The sequence below is a fragment of the Gouania willdenowi genome, chromosome 1, assembly GCF_900634775.1.
Source record: "Gouania willdenowi chromosome 1, fGouWil2.1, whole genome shotgun sequence".
Classification (NCBI taxonomy): Eukaryota; Metazoa; Chordata; class Actinopteri; order Blenniiformes; family Gobiesocidae; genus Gouania; species Gouania willdenowi.
Genome location: NC_041044.1, coordinates 5,726,234 through 5,743,837, shown reverse-complemented (window position 1 = coordinate 5,743,837; position 17,604 = coordinate 5,726,234). Strand labels below are relative to the sequence as shown.

General features: G+C 38.1%; 1 protein-coding gene across 1 annotated transcript in view; it reads right to left on the bottom strand.

The window, feature by feature from the left end:
* Window positions 1-17,604, bottom strand: part of LOC114471718 (voltage-dependent T-type calcium channel subunit alpha-1I-like) — a 498,082-nt gene that overhangs the window by 263,625 nt on the left and 216,853 nt on the right. Inside the window, exon 3 of the mRNA XM_028460576.1 lies at window positions 10,881-10,992. Within this exon, the coding sequence (XP_028316377.1) occupies window positions 10,881-10,992 (112 nt within the window). The remainder of the gene's footprint in view (window positions 1-10,880; window positions 10,993-17,604) is intronic.

Sequence of the window (17,604 nt, the reverse complement as noted above, 5' to 3'; positions counted from 1 at the left end):
TGGGATTCGAGCAATGGTGACTCCACTACATCAGTAGATGGGTTTCACTTATCCTTGGAAATGCACAAAAAAACTGGTCATGGAAACACGTAAGAAAACACTCAAATATCGCAGAAAGGCTTTTTACGCTTTCACAAAGAAGAATTTCAGACTTTTCGACTTTACTAAAATTTATCGCAAAAATCAATGGAAACACTTTTTCTGCAAATAGACATCACAGAACGTGACACACCTGGTCACATTACCACTTCTCTCAGAGAAAACATGGTGCGAAACATGTGGACAGAAAAGGAGATTGAGACATTTCTAAGCATTATACTTTAAAATTATTACTGCAACATTAGATGTGAAACAACAAAGGAATGCAGAGTGTTCTAAAGGAGGTTTGGAGTGTCCGTCTTCCTGCAGAGAAGTCAAGCAGGATGAGATTTCACGGGAGTTATGAGGCTCCAAAACAACCTTCAATGGAAACACGTTCAAAGCGCAATTACGCTTTGTTGACATTTAGAAATATTGCTTTTATTTTGCGTAAATCTGTAATAGAATCCCAGCTACTGCCAACCGTACCAACGTAATAATATCGTGATGCACAATATCTTGTCGCGCGATATATCGTCCTACCTTTGGTAGTCAGGTGACAATTGACAGGGTTAAATAACAAGATGAAATATTTAAGGTACAAATAATAATATCTGATCTGACATAAGATGGTGTTGGTGATCTGGACAAATAAATATAAAAAAGGTTCAGATTGAATGTGCTGAAAGAGACGCAGCTGTAAACCTGAGATTTAAGTAAGTATATGTTATTCTTTAAATCTTATGCATGGGAATAACTACAGTATCTGCAGGAATTTTTCCTACTTCACTCCCATTGCCCTTTTTTTCTACTTTTTAAGCTTGTCAGTTTCATATCACACCTTTTTTACCTCCAGTATAATCTCCTTTTCTCTATTTAACCTCCATTTCTCTCCTCATTCGTTCAACCCTCAACCTTAAACCTGTTCTCTAATGGAGCAATTTGGCCTCACAGGTGAAGAAGTAGATAATAATTTGTTTGAACAGCAATCAGAGATAATCCCCCACATTGACATATTCCCCCTCCTCCTTTACAGCTTTAATCAAGCATTTAATTAAAAGAAGTGTGAAGCTGTAAATAAATCAAAGATCCCTGCTGGCTAATGTGCGTTATTGCTGTTGTGAGCAAAAAAGATGAGATTATCAGCTGTTCCTCCTCCGTATACAGGAGGATTAGAGATTAACCCACACGCGTGCTGCTTCCCATGATTTAATTATCAAAGAGAAACACACTGTGAATTGAAATCACTGATCTGAATTATTAAAACTGACTCTTCATTGTAAAAAAAAAAAAATAAATAAAAAGCTTAGATGGTCTTGGGATACCACAGCAGCCTGCTTTAGTGATGGAATAGTCACAGTTAGAAACCTTTCCCTTTGTCAAAGCAATCAGAATCAGAATCAGAATCAGAATCAAAAGTCCTTTATTAATCCCAGGGGGGAAATCACATTTGTTACAGCTGCTCAAGAAATAATACAAATAAAAAAAATAAACGTTAAACAAAGAAGAAAGAAAGAATAAATGTTAAAGTACATAATTAAGTAAAAGACTGTTAAAATAAGGATTAGACACACACACATTACAGTAGTAAAAAATAAAACAAGATAAATAATCATAATAATACAAATATACAGTACAAATATAATACAGATACAGTATATACAACAATCAAGCTATGAGGTTACAGTAATGAATTGTAAAGTTTGATCACCACAGGCAGAATTGATTTCCTGTGGTGTTCTGTGGAGCACCGTGGTTGGTGCTGAAGGTGCTTCTGTGACTGTCCAGCACATCTGTGGGACTCATTGACCAAGATGACCTTCACCTTGGACAGGCTCCTCCTCTCTGTCACCAGAGTCCAGTTTAGTCCCCAAAACATCACAGGCACCTCATCCAGAAGATGGATGAGGTGCCACTGATGGAAAGGTTCAACAACCCAAAGCAGGGACACACCTGCTGACATCTCCTCAGATAACTCTACTGTCCTGTATACGTTCTGTTTACACTGTTTGTCTAAATACTTCTCTGTGCAGCACCTAGCCCTTCATTTAAGAACTGTTTGTACATTCAGATCTGAGCGTACAACGTGCATTTGACCATATTCACGCAAACTTGGGTATTTATCAGTTGTGACGTAAATGTACGCTACAATCAGGTCTCAGGTCTGAGCTTGTGTACACCAATCTGATTGTTTTGATTACAACACAGCAAAATCAGACTCAGTCTGTAAATGAATAAACAATTTAAACAAAATAATTTTTACAAGTTAATTTCTAAAAAGCCCACATTATTACTCAGGGCCGGCCTTCCCCACAGGCAACACAGGTGGCTGCCTAGGGCGCCATCTGCTGGAGGGGTGAAATTACCACACACACACAATTATTAATAATTTAAAAAGGTATGATAAATATGAATCACCCTTTACAATTACTGTACAAGTTTTCTCCTAAATGAATATTAATATTAAAAATCTGTAACTATACCTGTTAATCTTCTGCCCGTATTTATATTTTTTTTATTTTAATTCTTGTTCTATTCTATGTAATTCTATTGTGTTGTTTGCACATTGTGTTTTTTGTTTTTAAGATTTGTGTTACTGATTAGTAAAACCAAACAATGAAGTAGAAATGTCCTTTTACTGAAACTTTTATTTGTTATTTCAACTTTTGATTGCACTGTTTTGCATTGCTTTTTCGTTATTGTTCCTTCGAGACATTTCACTATACCTGTAGGTGTTATATTGTATTATAGTGCATTATTCTAAATGTTAAAATAGGTGATATTTTTTTTTTGTTTTTAATGGTTTGTTGAGTGACAGAATTGCATTGTTTTGTCTTGACATTTAAAATAAATAATAATGTGTACACACTGTGTATAGATTTTTTTTAAAAAAAACTTTATCTATTTTTGTTCATTCATGGGGGGGCGGGGAGGTCAAAGTCCACTCTTGCCTAGGGCACCGAATGACCTAAATCCGGCCCTGTTATTACTGATACCAGTGTTTGGTTTTCCTTTCATAGAATACTGTACGCTGCTGGTAAACTCTGCTACCATCCGAGCAGGAGCACATAGTTCAACAGTGCGCACACACACCCACAATCACACACATGGGAATGTAGCACTGCTTCTGGTTTGTATTGGAAAAAGGGAACGTTGATGTGTATCATTCATGCTTTTAAAATATACAGTGTACTTGAACTTCAGCAAATGTGCTGCAGTATTTATTCAGTAATGTGATAAATTATATGTGAAATTGGCTAAAGGCATAATAAACAGACAGAAAACTTTTAGTTATTTTTCAGGCTTTTTAAAAGGGTTTTGTTAATTCCTTTTACTGTGATATTTATTGCCTAAAGCAATTAAGTTGATATAATATTTTTAAATGACTCTCCAGGACCGCTGCTGTGAAGTTGTAAGCAGCGCACACAGGGGGGCAGACGTCACCTGCTCAGTAGCTGATCCTTCACAGTGCACAGCAAAACAGCAAAACGCTGCAAACACACTGCAAAACTATACCTTTAAGTCCAGTTTTCACACTGTCAAAAACCTTTGTTTTTTCTCCACCTAAGATGTGAGATTTCATTTCTTTTATTGCCAGTGTTTGTTTGACCTCAGTGGGTGGGGCCTCCGAACCAGAAATAATCAACAGCTTATCATGTTAATGATGATCGAATTCAGCTGCTGCATTGATCAACACCCAATCATTTGTACGCTGGGATTGGTCAAATATGAATATTTCATAAATCACCTGTTGGACCAAATGTGAACTTACATTTACTCCCGTTTTCACGGTTGATAAATGATGGTAAGTGTGTGAAGACGCGTAGCGCAATATTGATAAACTTTTCCAAGCATGTGACGATCAGTTGGCAGATAATCGATTAATAAAAGCGTTTTTTTTTTTTTTTTTTTTCCCTTGAGTGAGTGTGAATCAATATTTTATGATGGCAAATATTTACTTCATATTGTTTTATATATTCATATTGCTGAGACGATTTATTTATTTATTTATTTATTTTTTCAGATAAAGACAGTGTAGGCCTTACAGATCAATAAATCAAAGAAAATTTGCTCGGAAAAAGCAGTAAAAAGTTGAAAAGTAAACACTTGGTTGTTGATATATATTGGTGCATTGCATTGTGGGATGTGGAGTCCTGGTAGACAGACGCATGGAAGTGTTTTTGTTACACTCTTTCTGTGATTTTTTTCCAGACCACGAGAACAGTGGTTGGCTTGACTCAGTTTTCGTTCTAGTTTGTTCCCAGTATTCCCAGTGACATCACCTCACTCCACCAGACATTCCATTTTGGACGGATTCAGACCTTTTCATGCAAACCCCAAAATAAACATCTGCCATTGTTTTGCTGCAACTTTTAGTGAAAACACCAGAAATGTGTTGGGAAGTCACTTTGGCAAAGTTTTTGGGGCAAACACAAGAAATCACAGTAAGAATAAAGTACAAACACATCTATGCATCCATCTATGCACAGGACTCCACATTCCACAATGCAATACACAAAATATTAACAATGTCAATAAGAGAGTGTTTACAGTGGGGATGGAATTAAACTTCCAAGCGTGAAATTCTAACCCCTTTCATTTGTTTTATTGATCCATGAGGCCTCCACTTTGTTTTTAACTGATAAAATATTACCATCTCCAGGACCTTTAAATTTACTTTAATTCAACCACAGCACTGATTTTTTAAATGTTTTTTGTTTGTTTTTCTACAAATCTAACAGAACATAAACAGCACTGAATGCTCATTGTTTGTTCATTGTTTTCAAACCTTTTTCTGTAAAACTGTCAATAAAAGGAATAGACATTTCAGCACCGTACCTCTGCTCAAACACACTTTCTGATAATATAAATCACAAAGTAATGCATTATTTACTTATCAAATGGACATTTGATAGCACGAGTAAATAAGCATTTTTAGTGGCTGTCACGTGTGTGTTTAAACCTCTACGTCATGATAAGAGACATTTTCAGAATCAGAAAAATGCTATTACCAAGCCGAGTTTTCAGAATAGGATGAATTTGATATAAGTGTCCTGGACTCTTTTCCGGAGCTGCAGCTCCACGCTGACGTGCCGCGGGATTTCATGACGCTCGGTTGCCAACACAGAAGCGCGGCAGGCGGGGAGGTGCGGAGTGTCAACTTCGCCGACTGGTTAGCCGAGGCCGGCTACCACTCCCGATCATACTCTTCGCTAAAGTCCAGTCTCTTGGGAATAAGAGGGACGACCTCATCAGTCGGCTGGCAACACACCATGATCAGCAGACATGAAAGCTCTTACCCTGATGCTGCTTCAGTCATTGTGGGAGACTTTAACCACTGTGATCTTAGGAAAAACATCCCCAAATTCCACCAGCTTGTCAGCTTTTCCACGAGGGGAAACAATACCCTGGATAAATGCTATAGCAATATCAGAAATGCTTATACTGCACATTTTGGGAAAAGTGACCACTTTGATGTTCCTGCGGCCCATTTACATCAAAAGGTTTAAAGCAGATCCAGTCACAGTCTGAACTGTAATGACGTGGACTGACAAGGCTCTGGCAGTACTGCAGTGCTGCTTGGAGGCAACAGACATGAACATCTACAAGGTAGCCACGGATAATATTCACAAATACACAGACAATGTCAGCAGCTACATTGACTGGTGCACTTCCATCTGTATCCCCTCCTGCACTATTCGTGTGTTCCTTTACCAGAAGCTCTGGTTTAATGCAGATGTTCGTAGCAAAATAAGGATGCGGTGTGTAGCTTTTGAGTCTGGAGACATCAGTGAATATAAACATGGCCAATATGAGCTCCAGGAATCCATCAGAGCTGCCAAAAAGACCTACACCCAGAAACTGGAGCGACGCTAAAAGGACAATAACACGAGAGTTATGTGGCAGGTAATCAAGTCGATGACCAACTAAAGGTCTGATGGTACCAAAGCTGTGGTCCAAGATACTCTTCTGCCAGATAACCTCAACCAATTTTATACTAGATTTGACCAGCACAATCGAGACATCCCCTTTAAAGTCCCCTGTGACCCAGGAGAGACCGCAAAGCAGGTCACACCCACACAGGTCCTCAGATCTCTGAGGCAGGTGAACCCCTGCAAGGCTGGGGGACCTGACCGCGTGACACCAAGAGTCCTGAAGACCTGCACAGAGCAGCTGGCAGAGGTGTACACAGACATCTTCAACACATCCCTCTCACGGGAAACTGTCCCCCGGAACTTTAAGTCCTCTGCGATAGTGCCATTTCCAAGAAACCAACTACAACAACACTGAATGACCTTAGACCAGTGGTACTAACATCAGCCGCCATGAAATGTCTGGAAAAGCTGGTTTTTAATTACATCAACTCCATGGTTTCTGCCACTGTGGACCCCTATCAGTTTGCCTATCATTCAAACAGGTCAGTAGACGATGCTGTGGCGCTGGCACTTCACTCCACCCTCCAACACCTGGACAACACAAACACCTATGCTTGCCTTTTGTTCCTGGACTACAGCTCTGCCTTCAATACGATCAAGCCGCTGAAGCTAAGTGCTAAACTGGCTGACCTGGGAGTTCCAACACCCACCCGTAACTGGATCCTGGACTTCCTAACGGACAGACCACAGGTGGTAAGGATAGGAAAGAAGGTCTCTGCAGAGCTCACAGTTAGCACGGGAACCCTGCAGGGTTGCTGCCTCAGACCAATACTTTTATCCCTGTACACATATGACTGTGTCTCCCCACATGACAATAACACCCTCATTATTAAGTATGCTGACGACACAACCATCCTTGGCTTCATCAGAGATGGGGATGAGTCGGCATACAGGGACCTGGTCCACAGGACAACTGTCTAAGGAGAAGACAATGACCTTGTTCTTAAAGTGGAAAAAACAAAAGAACTCATTGTGGATTGCAGGATGAGAGCCCCCCCTCTGCAGTGACTAACTATCGGTGGGATTGAGGTGGAGCGGACTGACAGCCACAAGTTTCTTGGCCTTCATGTAACAAAGAACCTCAGCTGGGCAAAAACCACTGGTGCTACTGTGAAAAGAGCTCAGCAGAGGCTGTACTTTATCAGGCTGCTGAAGAAGGAGGTCTCGTTCAGAGCCTCCTCACCAGCGGTATCACAGCGTGGTACGGGAACACCACGCTGACTGAGAAGAAGAAGCTGCAGCGGGTTGTCAAAGTGGGTCATTGGCTCTGATCTCCCCTCCGTGAACACCATTTTTACACAGCGCAGCAGGAAAAAAGCACAGAGCATTTTAAAGGACAAGCATCACCCAGCCCATGATCTGTTCCAGTGGGTGGAGTCAGGTTACAACCTGAGACACCGCAGGCCTGTGAGCATCAGCACTCACAGAAACAGCTGTATTCCAGCTGCTGTCAGGCTCATGGCACAGGACATTAAAGAGGGCAGATACCGCAGCACCCTCCCATTGAGAAACTGAAAAAATGAATCCAACCTGCTGCACAATTTACCTCACACTCTTCTATGTGCAATATGTAAATTAAACTTAGGTTATATTCATTTATTTATTTATCTTTTTGTTGAGTACACTTCTGAACAAGAAGAAGAAGAAGAAGAAGAAGAAGAAGAAGAAGAAGAAGAAGAAGAAGAAGAAGAAGAAGAAGAAGAAGAAGAAGAAGAAGAAGAAGAAGCAGAAGAAGAAGAAGAAGAAGAAGAAGAAGAAGAAGAAGAAGAAGAAGAAATACATTGATATGCAGTTTTCTATTTTAGTGACAAACAGAATGAGGAAAACTGCAGATCTTTCAAACAAAAAGCTGGAATATATGTGATGCAATCTACAAAAATGTCTGCTAAAAATTGATTTCAACATCTCTTTAAAATTATAGATAAATAAAGTAAACATTATGAATACCAAAATAAAATATACTGCTCTAACCATTCCATCACATGTTGAAAAGCATTAGCTCCCAGCTATAAGTCCTCAAAGGTCCTAACGTCCACATTTGTTGGAGTTATAGATTTCAGTGGTGAAACATCATTGAAACCATGCTATGGAATAATGGATTTTGTGTGAGAAGAGTATTGACCGTGAGGCTGTAGCCCACTAAAGCCATGCTGGTACTGAATAGAGTCTGTAGCCACCTCTCCTGGAGAGCTGAATCAATCTTTAGTGTGTACTGTGTGTGTACTGTGTGTGTACTGTGTGTGTACTGTGTGTGTACTGTGTGTTGGTGTGAGAACGATCGTGTTGAAAAAATGGTTTCAGGGTGATTCAACAACCCTTTAGCAACAAGCAGAATGAAGACATACGCGCACACGCTGCAGCACAGATGTTACGCCCACTTGGGTCACCTTTGACTCACACCAGAAGGAATTGTTGTGCCGTGCCAGATGACGAGGAACGCTGTAAAAAGTGTTGTACGAGAGAAAATCAAGCTCGCCGCATCAGAGAGACCACATGCTAGCGCTGAGTCAGTGCAGGAGTTACAGGGCAAGGGTTGCCAACTTTCTGAATATAATGGACACCTTTTTGGAGATAAAAATGATTATAAAACAAAGGAAATTGCTGAATTAGTTCAAAATTAGTAAACATGTGATATGCTTACAGGGGTGGACTGGGACAAACACTCCACTCTGGCATTTTGTGTCCAGACCAGCCAGAGATAACCCATTATTAAGTCAGTGGTGCTCAACATGTGGTTCTTTATGTTCTTATTCATCTAGAAAACCTTAAAAGGGGGAAACTTTAACCCCTTTTTATCTATTTCCTTTGGCAACTTCTTTTGTCCCATTTTTGCCCTTTTCAAAAGGTTTTGACACTTGTTTCCAACTTTAGATACCTTTTGCAAATAAATATTTTTCCCCATTTTTGTCCATTTTTGCAAGTTCTATTTTGCACTTTTATCCAGTTTTTGTAACCTGGCAAGAGCCAGATCGATGCGTAGCCCTAACTAAATCTAGTTCTCCACATCGATTTGGGTCTGTGTCTGCGAATCCTTTCGGAACCAGGGAGGGACATGAACAGAATGCTTGAAGCTGATTGGGCGAAGCGCCTGTCCACCATGATTTGTTTTAACCAATCACAACAAATGATGATGTTGTCATCGACATGCCCCGCTACAACAACAACAAGGCTCCGCTGGTGAAAACTTTCTTTTGGGATAGTAATGCTGCGGTCATTATGTCGTTGAGTGACTTTAATGTTTTTGCAACATCAGTATGTGAGTTAAGGGCATGTTAACCATCCTTCTGCATAAACATCTTTCTATTTTGATTCAGAGCTATGCTAATAGTCGTAGCCCAGCTAGTTCCTCTCCCCGCAACTGCGCATGGGCCAGTTTTGCTTCGACGTTTCTGCCTTTGTCACACCCGGATATCCCGCCCTAAACCACAACACTGCCTCATGATTGGTTCTAACCATTTCGGTTCGTTTTCAAAAGGCAAAGGCGGGACCAGCACAGGATGGATGTTGGTGTTTGTGAACACCAGGAGAAACCAAACTAAAGTTATAATTTTTGTCCTTTCTTTATTTTATTTTATTTGGCCACCTTTCATCAAAAAAAGCTATTATCGCTACTGTTTGCCACAATTTGGCCATTTAAGCTATCTTTCCCATTACATACCACCTGGTTCCTCTTTATTAGCTCATTTTTTTGGGCACTCTTGACCGCTTATGGCCCATTTTAGTCACTTTTCACTCTTGTCACATTTTTGCCACATTTGGATCATTTTTGGCCACCTGTTAATATGTCTACCTCCACTCGATCATCCAAAAAAAAAAAGCAGGTAACGGACCGGCTCACTTTGGGTCAATGGCCCACCAGGACAGTGCTCGGTATGCCAGATGGCCAGTCCACCCCTGCTACCAAGGCATACTTAATTCAACTTAAATACCAATAAAGGAAAATATTCTAACAGCCTACAATTTCTTCACTGAAGCGATAATTCTGAGAAACAAATCATATTTCAAATAAATTGACAAAATTATTAAATATTATTTTTGTGTTCAACAGTGGGAATAGAGAAGTTACAATAGGAGAAAAATTTTTTTAGGCGTGTGTTGCCTTTTGTTTGCAACCAACTGAAAAGAGGACTGTGACCCAATTTTGAGGACCGATTGAGACATTCAGAACCTCTGTTGGATTAAAGAAAAAAAAAAAAAACTACATATATACAGTATAATAATTAGCTAATCAATTACCTCAAAGGCATTCTTTACACTTGAGTGAAATTATTGTAACGACATCATGTTGGCAGAAAAATACATCTTAACAATTGATTTGCAGAAATGTTTTTTATATATATATATAGCAAAAAATATATTAAATACTATGTATTATATTAATTATTAGATATACGTTATATTAATTATATTAAGAAATTATTATTATTGATTATACAATAATATAATTATATAATAAGATCTACAGTATAGTCAGTATATTGCGTTACATGATTTGCTCCTTTAAAAAGTAGTTTTACATTTAATTATTGAACATCTCGGTGTCATGAATGTTAAAAACATCTGGTTACAGTTACATATTGCTTTTGATTACATTTTTGTCAACATTAAATGAATACTGCACTATAATATTGAAAACAAATCTATAGGCATTTGTGTTTCATTTAGCTTGAAGACTTGAATATTTTGAAAAGTCACAGTCACAATGGATCTTTAATCTGCTGAATCGGATATTGGTCCTGGTTGATTACATGGACAGAACATAGTTACTGTACAGTTAACATGATTACTCTGAGCGATAAACAGCTGCTTCAAAATGTATCACACCGTTGTGTGTTTTTCTGTGTGTGTGTGTGTGTGTGTGTGTACCTGTAGTATTTGGCAGCGCTCCGAGGAGCAGTCGATGTTCTCACAGGGCTGATACATTCCCAGAGTGACGCAGTTGAGCAGGATCACCATCATACTCACACGTTCGAACCATGTACACAACAGCTGGTTAAAGGAAACAACTGGTGGAGTCAAACATCTGCAGAACAACTGTTGTGTGTTATGTCCTGAGGAAAAACTCAGTCAATGTATGGTTACTTGTTATCAATCACAGAAATAAGTAAGGATGAATACTGTACATGAAACCTATTGGTAGAAATATTACAATGATAAAAGAACTGCACTACTGAGCAGCAAGTAAAAAAAAAAAAAAAACAGTACCATTTTACTTGAAGTTTAATGCATAAGGCTAACATTACGCTGTCATTAATTTCTGAGTCAAGGAAGAGAGCGGACGTGTTTTTCAGAGCTCTGGGAATGCTATACTCCCGTCTGATAACGCGACCTTGATTACCAGCGAGCAGCGACCAGCTGCATCTGAAGAGAGAGAAAACTGGGCCCAGAACATGCCAACAAAAATGGAAGAGAACTTTAAGCTCCTCAAAGAAGAGCTTAAAGAAATGATTAAGGACATGAGACAGGATTTCACGTCCTTAAGACAGGACCTATCTACGAAGATGGAGAACATGACGAATGCCCTGGAGAAATCATTGAAAATACTGGAGAATGATGTCAAGGTACTGAAAGAAGAAAATGTAAAGAATGCTGAAAAGATAAAAAAGCTGGATGCGAGGGTTGAAGATTTGGAAAGAAAAGAAAGAGAAAAGGATGTCATCATCACGGGCCTAAAGATAAGGCCAAGGAGCTACGCCAGTGCAACAAGAAGAAGTAAAAGAATATAGGGTACTCGGAGTGTGGATGGACGACAAGCTGACCTGGAAAAAACATATACAAATAGTCAAAAACAAAGTGGCCAAAAGCAGTTACATCCTATGGAAGCTTCAACAAATCCTACATACCAAATCACTTAAAACAATCTATTCTTCACTCATAGCATCGCACTTAAATTACTGCTCCGAAATATGGGGTAATAACTACAAAACGTATCTTGAACCACTATTTAAACAACAAAAAAAAGCTATAAGAATTTTACATAAAGTACCACACAACGCACACACAAACGATTTATTTGAGAAGTCAAAATACCTAAAACTGCAAGAAATAATACACTACAACACACAAATACACGCATTTAGGGCTTCATCAAATAAACTACCACATCGAATACAAAAACGTTTCACATACAATCAAAATCCCTATGAATTCAGACATAATAATGTGTTTAGACCAAACAGGGTCATATCAAACGTTGGCAAACATAGTACTGTGTATAGAGCCATGAACCTCTGGAACAGCCTTGACGAAGAGACACAACAGTCCGATAATCAGAAACAATTTAAGGAGAAAACGAGGAGGACATTTCTACATGCATACAGATCTCAAGTCAACTCTTCATTGAACGCTACAGCGACGACATGGAACTCATTAACTGGTCATTGAGCGCCATTGACAAAATTTTCTCAACGAGGCAATTGAAGGTACTCCGAAAGAAGAAGAACTTCACGTTTGGAGAGTTGGAGGAACGTAAACAACGACTGGAAAAGAAAGCTCGTGGAAATACGGAGGAAAAGGACAGTGTAGAGGAGTAACAACAGGAACAATGACTGCAGACGAGAACACGTCACAAAAAAAAGGACAAAAAAAAAAAAAAAAAAAGGGAAGAAACGAGGTTGGATGTAAAATTATCAGTGTTCAAATTAGGGGACGGATCTGGATAAGCATAATGCTTTTTTCCGTCGCCCTTTCCGGCATGAAAAAGGACAAAAAAGGGACAAAAAAAAAAAAAAAAAAAAAATACAATGATGTGATTTTGCTCTGAATGTCAAATGAATTTCTGTGAATGCAACCATGTCGGAAATGAACTGAATAAATAAATAAAAATAAATAAAATAAAAATAATTATGACATGACACCTGTCATTAGCATGAATAAGCTGTCATTAAGTGTCCTTCGTTACCCTAACCCAAAAAAATGCCAACATAGCTCCAAAGGTGCCATAATGTAGCGAACAACACTTAATGACAGCCTTCATGACACCTTATTCACGCTAGTAAAGTGTTACCAAAAAAAACATAGAACTGTGGTATTGTCACATGGAGCTCAAAAGTAACTAAAAATATTTGAATGTATTTTATTATCTAGTCGTTTTATGTTTGTTGGGAAGTCTTGATCAACTCGTATTTTTCTGGGCTGGATTGTCGTTAATAAGGGACGCTTTAAACCTTGGCAGTTTTGTATCTTATTAAAAACCAAAAAATTCAAGACCAAAAAAGTTAGTGTTTTTTAACTTTTAATCAGTTATGAACTGAGCAAACCCTTTGGTAAACAGTTCTAATCCACTCATTGTCTCTGTGTCCTTTGATTAGATACAGGTATGTGATGCAGAGGTGGCAGAGATTTGGACTTTAACTCAGTGCCATTCACGTCTAAAGATGTGAATTGTGTTTTTTTGGCTGGGGTTGCTAGGAGACAGTGTGACGAAGCTCTCCGGTGAATATCTAACTTGTACCATGATGTAGTGACCAACAGGTGACATGTAGGTGGCAGCAGTGCACCTTTGGATGAGAGATCACCATGATGGGCAGAACTCAGAGGGAGAGGAAAGGAGTTCACGAGACAGAAAATGGCGCTATGAGAGTTGATGCTGAAGTTCACATCAGCTCACAGCAGCACACACTCGACCAGAGCATGTGTGGAACGAAGTGGAATTTTGAGAGTGTGGCGATGGTGAGAGAAAACGATAAACAAAATACGGGGCAAGTAGTGACACTCGGCATGTCCGGGAGGAGGAAGAAGTTGCGTGTGTGGAGAATGACGGGGGAGAGACTTGGAGGAATGCCAAAATACATTAAGAAATCCATTCAACTCTGACCCAGATAGTAAAATAATAATACATTTGCCATCAAAAGCCTGGTCTCAGTGTTGTTTTTGTAGTTTTATAGACGGAAACTAATGTTGAGGTGTCCCTAAAGCAAAAAAAAAAAAAAAAAAAAATGCTTCAAAGTCACTAGTAGGTTTTTTCAGAAAAAGACATTTTTCTCAACTTTTTATCACAAATTGGCGATTTGTGTGAAACGCCTCTACTCAACTGCTGAACTTACAGAAGAACGAAACATTATTTTTTCTGATGAAATTAGAGACTTTAATCTTTCAGATTTCAGATTATCATAGTACAAAATTTTCTGTGGGTCTTTAAAAATCAGTCAAAATGCTCAAAAATGTCTGGCACTGAGTGGGTAAAAATTCTGAAAATGGTTGTCACTGAATGAGTTAATGACTTCAGACTTGAGTTGACAAAATCATCAAGGACTTCAACTTGACTTAGACTTGAGCCTTTTGACTCGGGAAGAAATGACTTCCTACACTTCCATGAAAAAAGATTTCATATAATACATCTTACATATTATTAATGATCATTTAGTCTGTTGGATGGCACGGCCATCTGAAGACTAACTGGACTTTGATTGACAGGTCCACCTTTAACCAAAATGACAGCCAATCAGGAAGCAGCTGAAACCATCATGCTGGGCTGAGACGTGTGCACTAGCAGACAAAATGATTCAAAGAGTGATATACTTTAGATTTAAAGAATGTACAGTGATTATTAACCCTCCTATAATCCTCAAATATTACCAACAAACTTTACCCTTGGGGTCAATCTGACCCCAGGGATATTTGCCTCCTCAAAATGATTTTTAGAAAAATGTTGACCAAGTTTTTGTGTCAGACACTTTGTTTATTTGTTGAATAAATAAACACACTTTTGACAATGAAGCCTTGACCTGTTCTCTAGCGCCACCATCAGGACAAACTTTTAAATTAGAATTAATTTATCTTGAATAGTTTTGATCCAAATCTTCTCAAATTGACTGAAAACATTAATGATCACAAGACTATGAACCCTATTGGTTGTGGTGATGATATGACCTTTGACCTTTCCAGTAGCGCCACCATCAAGTCAAACTTTCAGTTTTAGAGTTAGTGTATCTTGAAAAAATGTCACCAAATCAACTTAAAAGTATCAACTCTGCGCCTGCAGGTGTGGGGATGATGGTCACATGGGTCACACACAGACAGACATGTTTTACACCGCTGGGGTCAAATCGACCCCACAGGAACACTATTACTTGCAATATGTTTTCAGCACATTGAAATAATATCATGATAATTTTTTGTTTCATCAATTGTACCCATCAAATTAGAATAAAAATTCATGAAATATGAAGCAATAAAACCAAAGCAAACTATTTATTTATTTTTTTTTAATAATAAACATTGAATGGGGTCAAAAAGACACCAATTATAATAGACGGGTTTGGAAAAATTATACCTGGTTCTACTTCCCAAAATCTGAAAAGATTATAGGTTGATTTGTTTATAAAAGTGTTGTGTCAGCTGTTTGTCACTATTATTTGACAAACATAGTCAAATAATTCATTGTTTCTAATAAACTAGCTGTGGTACATTATGTACTCGTGACTTTTTTAAGACTTGTAAATTAAAGTTGACGACTTTTGACTTGACTTAGACTTAACTCAGGACTTTAGAGTCATGACTTGAGAAGCATAAGTGACTTGTTCCCACCTCTGACGAACAGTAACTGTGTGGTTGAATGTGGTGGGAAGACCACCTCAGTCAACCTGTCCAAGGAAGCTAGACTTTGTCTCCACCAGTTTGACTGTGTTTCTCAAACTGGTTTTCCAGTTTTCCTTTCCAACTTTTCCCAATTCCACTTACATTTTACACGTTTTTGTTTCGTTTGAGTTTCATTGTGCTTCTCTATTTAGATGACTTTACAGTCAAACATCGGTTTTCCAATGATAAATAGCGTGTAAACGTGTGATCTTGTCCAAAATCACGAATGTGAGGCATTTCTGTGTCATGTTGAGCCTGATTGATTTTTCGGTTTCAGAACGTTAATTCCGTTTTTTTATCCGTCAGTAGCCCTTAATGTGTCATTATTTTCCATAAAAATATAACAAACTTAAACAAGGATTGGAGAAGCTCCACGGTTGGTTTCTACAACCACTAATAATAGTTAGAAATGTTTTGGGAAACAGTACGCCCATCCAGCTAGATATTTGATCAAAATTAAAGAAGTTCGGTACATTCAAAATGTATATTTTTCACTCCCTTAAACCCTAGAGCACATGTCAAATTCGAGGCTTGGGGACCAAATCCGGCCCTTTAGACCATCCAATTCAGCTTGCAGGAGAAAGTTAAAAAGAAAAACAAAAAAAAAAAACAAACAAAACAGAAAAAAACATGAATTATTGTCTAAATTACCAAATAATAAAGTTTTAGATATCTCAACCCTTCTAAATACACGCTTTTATAACTTTCCTCAAATGATTTCACATAGTTTCCCCAAATTAGATAAAAATTGATCACAAAAACAAATTCAATTTAAAAGAGAAAATCCAGCGACTGATATTTGTCACTTATTGCTTGGATATCATCGGTGCCTTACATACTGTTGAAGTTCAAACATAAACCTTAATGTTTAAATTGCTCTTTTGCCACTTAAAATCAAATTCTGGCCTTTTAGAGCATCCAATTTTGGCCCACAGAAGGCAGTAAAATGATAGAGAAAACATGAATTATTGTGGAAATTACCAAATAATTCAGTTGTAGAGATCTCTGTCATTTTTAATCCGTGTACCCTTAATTCTTTGGTTAAACCGTTTAAAAAACCAAATCAAAAAACCAAATAAACAAAGTGGTTAACAATAGATGTCAGAACTTCTACCATTTGACACTTTTGCAAAAAGCTTTTCTCAGGGCAGTAAAAATTTATATTTTGGACGTTATAATACCGCTAGCCACTAACAGCAGCTGTCAACACACAGGGAATTTGATCACAAGAAATGAGGAACACCAGTAGATTCATTACACCACATCTGGTTCTTTTAGTCACATATTGTGTGTGCTTTTCGTAATATCCATTTTCTTTGTTTTGATTTATTTAGGCATTAATAATGCATCAGTAATATGACTTATGCGTTGCTCCTATTTTGTGAGGGAGTGAAAGTCCGCACCCGTCTGTGGGTCCCCTCTGTGTGGTGAGATTAAAACATGAAGCTCTCGTCCTAGTTTCTCGTAAATAACCAAATATCACACAAACAGAACAAGATTTAAATTTAAAACAGGAAAAATGCTGGTTTTTGATTTTCCTCAATCAGTAAAACAAAATAATAAATCATTTGTTATTTTGATTTGGTTTTAAAACGAAATAACCAAAAAATGAAGGGTACACAGATTATTTTTGATCTGAAATTATGGAAAAAATCTAGTTTTTTAAAAAAAAAATATTGCAGTTTCTTACAAATAATTCCACTAAATCATACAAAAATGAGTTACAAAATCAATAATTTTTGAAGTGGAGTTCCTGCAGGGACTGATATTTACAGTTAGAGCACAATATTATTAAAATTGCAATTCCTCCTCCCTAAAATTTGTGGCTCACTTGAGATCAAATTGGTCTGTATTTGGTCCCTGATCTAAAATGAGTTTGACAGCCCTGCTCTACATCCACACATTTTTCCAAGCCTAAACAAAAATCCCATGACAGCCTTCAGAGGGACAGCAGGATCAACTCCAGGCCCGAGAAGATCAGCTCCAAGCTTTTAAAGACAGAAATCCCCAG